The sequence below is a fragment of the Sinocyclocheilus grahami genome, unplaced genomic scaffold (genome assembly GCF_001515645.1).
Source record: "Sinocyclocheilus grahami isolate Dianchi unplaced genomic scaffold, SAMN03320097.WGS_v1.1 scaffold324.1, whole genome shotgun sequence".
NCBI lineage: Eukaryota > Metazoa > Chordata > Actinopteri > Cypriniformes > Cyprinidae > Sinocyclocheilus > Sinocyclocheilus grahami.
Window position 1 is genome coordinate 1,010,652 of NW_015505503.1, and position 6,000 is coordinate 1,016,651.

Below are 6,000 nucleotides of genomic sequence, written 5' to 3' on the forward strand. Positions count from 1 at the left end.
CTGTGCTTTTCCACACTAGGCAGGGACTTGCAAATCTGGCAGCGTGGGCATACTCGTTCCCAAAGCATTTCGACGCAGCTTGAGTTTCTGAAGGGGAACGTCTCTAGGTTACGTATGTAACCCTAGTTCACCAAGGGAATGAGATACTGCGTCTCATTGCCATACTTCATTCCACCAGAAGCTGCCGCTGTATCCACCGCACATGCTTTTAAGCTCCCTGGTCTCTACGTCACCCCGCCCGTGACGTCTCGCCCATCCTTTGGACTGATTACACAAGTGAATCAGAGCGTGGTCACGCTGAAGGCGTTCCCAAAGGGTTTCAACACAGCGTCTCATTCCCTCTGGGAACTAGGGTTACATACGTAACCTAGAGACGTGTTTTTTTTTGTTTGTTTTTTAGTAGCAAACGTCTTTTATGTTCACCAAGACTGCATTTATCTGATCAAAATAATATATTAATAATATTATGAAATATTAAAAAAATTTGTAACTATTTTCACAAATTTTTATTTATTTATTAGAAACTGTGATAGGTTCTTGTAACGATCAATCCACTGAAGGCAAGTTGAAGTGTGAACCCAAGTGCAGTTTATTTACAAAGGTGATCCAAACAATAATCCGAGACTTGACATGAACAGACTTGACTAGAACAGACTTGACGAGGCATAAACAGACTTGACTAAAACAGACTTGACTAAAACAGACTTGACTTGACATGAACAGACTTGACTTGACTAGGCATGAACAGATTTGACAAGACATGAACAGACTTGACGAGGTATGAACAGACTAGACTCACCGACAGCGGGTTACAACATCAATACACGATAAGCGCACAATGGGAACATGATGGCTAGTTATAGCAGACAAGAAGGGTCACATGACATGAACAAACCAATGGGAAACAAGACACATGACTAGGACAACCAATCAGAACATGACACAAAGAACAGAGGAACCAGTGGCATGAAGACAAGAGGGCAAGGGAAGCATGACACTAACAGCATGAATCAAACTACAAAATAAAAGACATGGAAACATGAATATGAAACAAAACCCAAAACCCACATTACATATCCCCCCCTCTAAGGGCGGCTCCAGACGACCAAACAAAACCCCAAAATTCCAGGAGGGTGGTGGAGTAGAGGCAGAACTGGGGGAGGGACGGAGGGCCAGGCACATGAAGCGGAACAGGCAGAGCAGGGAGCCATGGCGGAGCAGGCAGAGCGGGGGCCATGGTGGAGCAGGCAGATCAGGGAGCCATGGCGGAGCAGGCAGAATAGGCAGCCATGGCTGTGCAGGCAGAGCAGGGCGCTCGGGTGATGACGGCAGAGCAGGAAGCCATGGCGGTGCAGAGACATGGACAGATCACTTGACTGTGACGGAGCAAGCAGAGAGTTCTTGAATGTCCTCCTTGGCCGTGACAGGACAGACAGTGAGTTCATGAACGGCCTCCATGGCCGTGACAGGACAGAAAGGGAGTTCATGAACGGCCCTCTTAGTCAAGACAGGGCAGACAGTGAGTTCGTGAACGGCCTCCGTGGCCATGACAAGTCAGTCTGTGAGTTCGTGAACGGCCTCTGTGGCTGTGACAGGGCAGGCAGTGAGTTCGAAAGCGGACGCCACCACCTCAGGAGGTTCTGCAGCAGATGCCGCCACCTCTGGAGGTTCTGCAGTGGATGCTACCACTTCTGGAGGCACAGGAAAGGCCCTTGGAGCAGACTCGTGGTTAGGAGAGGCCACTGGGGCAGATTCATAGACAGGAAAGGCCTCAGGAGCAGATTCATAGACCGGAGAGGCCTCTGAGGTAGACTCGTGGACAGGAGAGGACTCTGGAGTGCAGTGTGCAGCCCACACGCTCAAAATGACGACCTCCCTTACAGTAAGGGCAGCAGAATGTGGCATGACCTCTAAGATGGCGGGGCTTGAGAGCGCTGACGTCACTGGGATGCCTGCAGCTCGCACCGACATCAGAGGTGGGTCCATCACACTAGCAATCAGTCTTTTCAGTCTTGGCCAAAGCTCCGCGTCCGACTGGCGTGGCGTGGCGACCATCTTGGCCGGAGACTCAGGCGTGGTGACCACCTTGGCCGGGGACTCAGGCGTGGCGGCCATCTTGGCCGGGGACTCAGGCGTGGCAGCCATCTTGGCCAGGGACTCAGGCTTAACGTGAGCAGACTCTGAAATGGCGGCCATGTCGTGACGAGACTCTGGAAGATCAGTTGAGACGTGATGAGACTCTAGAAGGGCGGCCATGTTGAGAAGAAACTCTTGAGGTGCCGGCATGACATGAGCAAGCTCTGGCTTGGCAGACGTGACGTAAGCAGGCCCTGGGGTAGCAGACATGATGTTAGCAGACTCTGGCTTGGTAGACATGAAGTGAACAGGTTCTGACTTGATAGATATGACATGAGTAAACTTTGACTTAACTGGCATGATTTGAGCAGGTCCTGGAGTAGCAAACATGGCATTAGCAGGCTCGGACTTGGCAGACAAGACGTTAGCAGGCGTTGGTGTAGCAGACGTGATGTGAGCAGACTCTGGTTCTGGTTTAGTGCCATGTTCCTTCTCCACGACACCCACAGTGAAAGCAGATCCACTCAACTGCAGAGCAAAGTCTATATATTGTTCTAGTGACCAACAAATCTTTCCCCCAGGCAACTGAAAACGAATGGGTTCATTTAAACCCACTCGAAAAATGTCCTTAACCTCATCATTAAAATCCACCAAATGGCACAGTCCACAAAAGTCCTGAACATAATCCTCAATAGGCCTGTCACCTTGACGAAGGCAGAGGAGACGTGAAACTGCTGGGTTCATTGTAAGGGTCGTGTATTCTGTAAAGATCAATCCACTGAAGGCGAGTTGAAGTGTGAATGCAAGTGCAGTTTATTTACAGGTGATCCAAACATCCAAACAATAATCCGAGACTTGACTAGGCATGAACAGACTTGACTAGAACAGCCTTGACTAGGCATGAACAGACTTGACTAAAACAGACTTGACGAGGCATAAACAGACTTGACTAAAACAGACTTGACTTGACATGAACAGACTTGACTTGACTAGGCATGAACAGACTTGACGAGACATGAACAGACTAGACTCACCGACAGTGGGTTACAACATCAATACACGATAAGCGCACAATGGGAACATGATGGCTAGTTATAGCAGACAAGGAGGGTCACATGACATGAACGAACCAATGGGAAACAAGACACATGACTAGGACAACCAATCAGAACATGACACAAAGAACAGCGGAACCAATGGCATGAAGACAAGAGGGCAAGGGAAGCATGACACTAACAGCATGAATCAAACTACAAAATAAAAGACATGGAAACATGAACATGAAACAAAACCCACATTACATATCCCCCCCTCTAAGGGCTGCTCCAGACGCCCAAACAAAACCCACATTACAGTTCTTTTGAAGGTTCTTAGGTTAAATTAGGTTTTTAGGACACAATTATTTTGAAATAGAAATATTTTGTAACCAGATTGATTACCTTTACTGCTACTTTTGATCAATTTAATGCATCATTGCTGAATATATTTTCTTAAAAAATAAAATGTTAAAAATGTTACTGACCCCATACTTCTAACTGTAGTGTATATATAATCAACAACGTAGTTAAACAGTTACTATTGCAGTAATTCATTAATACACCAATCCATGTTGGATCAGAATATAAAGATTTCCTGCAGTTTCACAAGTAAAAGTGTGTAATAATGAAATGTCTTGTGTCTCTCTGTCAGGTGCTGTATAATGTCAGTGGTTTTCTGGAGAAGAACCGGGACACTCTTCCTGCAGATATTGTGGTGGTTTTGAGGACGTCAGAGAACAAACTCCTGCAGCAGCTGTTTTCCAGCCCTCTTACCAAAACAGGTACCAGAATCATTCAGCATTATCACGTGAGCTGTTCATGTCACGTCTCTGGCGTCGCTTCTGTCACCTCTCTAGCCAGTCAGAACTGACTGTCAGGCCAATTGTATCCCAGAGTTCTCTTGACAAATACTGCAGTGCCACAGAGCATCTAGGAGGCTGGAACAGAGTGTCAGATTAATGGAAATGCAGTAAGGGTGTTAAAACTGTCCCAATCATTTGAGAAGCTTCACACCCCATTTTTACTGTCCAGAGGTCACTGGGTCAAGTCAGGGCCAATGGGTGAGAGCTATGTTAACATTCATGACAGTGGATTTTAAAATGTTAAGAGGTGTTGGTGTAAATGTTTGTTGTTAAATTATAAAGCAATCATTTGAAAGTGATGTTCACACTTCAGCCCAGACACCTGTTGTAGTAAGATCGATTCTCTTTGTCAGTGTGTCATTTTGCTCCAATGTTAAGGGTCAATCTCAGATCCACAGAACTGCTGAGAGATCACACTACTGAGAGAATATTTCCATAAATATAGAATATAAAATACAAATAAAAATGGTTTTAAATATGTATGACGTAGTCGTATGAAATGAATTAGTATTAAAGTATCTTATCAAGGCTGTATTTATAAAATACAGTAAACTGTTTATATTATGAAATATTACCACAATTAAAAATACATACTGTATATTTTCTACTTGAATATATTTTACAATGTAATTCATTCCTGTGATGTAAAGCTGCATTTTCAGCATCATTACTCCAGTCTTCAGTGTCACATGATCCAGAAATAATTCTAATATGCTGATTGTGCTGCTTAGTATTTTTGTGTAAACTGTGATTTTTGTTATTATTATGTGTGCTATTGTTAGTATGTGTGTTATTGTTATTTTTATTTTATAGGGTTTTTATTGGGTATTTTTTTAGGATTATTGAACAATAGTTTAAAAGAACAGAATTGATTTGAAATATAATTATTTTACAATATTTTATAAATATTTCTTTGCAATTTAATGCATTCTTGTTTAATAAAAGCATTAATTAAAAAAAATAAAAATCTTATTGACCCCAAAGCAAGCTTTATTTAGGCTAAATCTAAAATCCTGTTACTTGAAACCCAACTATCCATTCTTAATGTTTCATATATTTAAAAAAAAAAAAGAAACGAAAAAGAAAAAAAAAGCATTAAAAAAATATTAGTGACAACAATTTTTTTGAATGGTACTTACACTCTCATAACAGAAATGCTGTAAACACAGAGCATTGTGGGATATATATAAATTCTCTCTCTAAATGCATTGCTTTAAAATATAATGGAATACTGATTTACCCTATTTGTGAAAGCATTTCCAATATTGTGTTTGTGTGAGTTTTGAGTTTATGGAAATTCAGCAGCCCATTGAAAATGTGTGGTCTGACAGTATGATTGTGTGAATGTGCTGCCGTGTGGACGTTCAGACTCAAATAAACGAGCTGAATTCAGAGACTGTGGCCACAGTCTTTCTCTCTCTCTCTCTCTCTCTCTCTCTCTCTCTCTCTGTCTCTGTTTCTCTCTCTTTTTTTATAAATACAAATCTCTCCCCGCATTATCTCTGGAGTGGCTGATCTCCAGGCAGAAGAATAGTGGAATAGAAAAGAAGGATAGAGCTGTGGATGGATGTGTTTTCATTTCCTCTAAGCTGTCCGCTAGGCTCCCGCTGCTTCTTTGCTATCTATTGGAGTTTGGGATATTCCAGCGATAAGAATCTCAAATACTCTGAGGAAGAAAAGCAGTTATTTAGCCCAGTAAACTGCTTTTCCTCTGCTATCGTTCTGCCAGCCAGGTGCTTAGTAAAGTTGCTAGACGGTCACTCGACTTAGTGAGGTGTGAATAGGAGCATGCTGGGTAATTATAAGATGTGTATTTTCATGCGTCTCTTTAGTTAAGCCATTATGTGGCTGGCCGCTGCCTTCGGCTACCTGTTAATGAGTGTGTTTAATCAGAACCCAGTGAAAAAGATTTGAAGAACCGTGTTTCCGAATTAATGTGCTGAGCTTATAAAAGTGCTGGATACTTTGCTAAATGGAATAGGATAATTTTATTGGTCAATTTTGAGGTGTGTGTGTAGAGAGAG

The 6,000-nt window shown here is 42.9% G+C and overlaps 1 protein-coding gene across 1 annotated transcript in view; it reads left to right on the forward strand.

Annotated features, from left to right (window-relative positions):
* Positions 1-6,000, forward strand: part of myo3b (myosin IIIB) — an 85,813-nt gene that overhangs the window by 18,371 nt on the left and 61,442 nt on the right. The window contains exon 14 of the mRNA XM_016294750.1: positions 3,766-3,895. Coding sequence (XP_016150236.1) covers positions 3,766-3,895 — 130 coding nt within the window. The remainder of the gene's footprint in view (positions 1-3,765; positions 3,896-6,000) is intronic.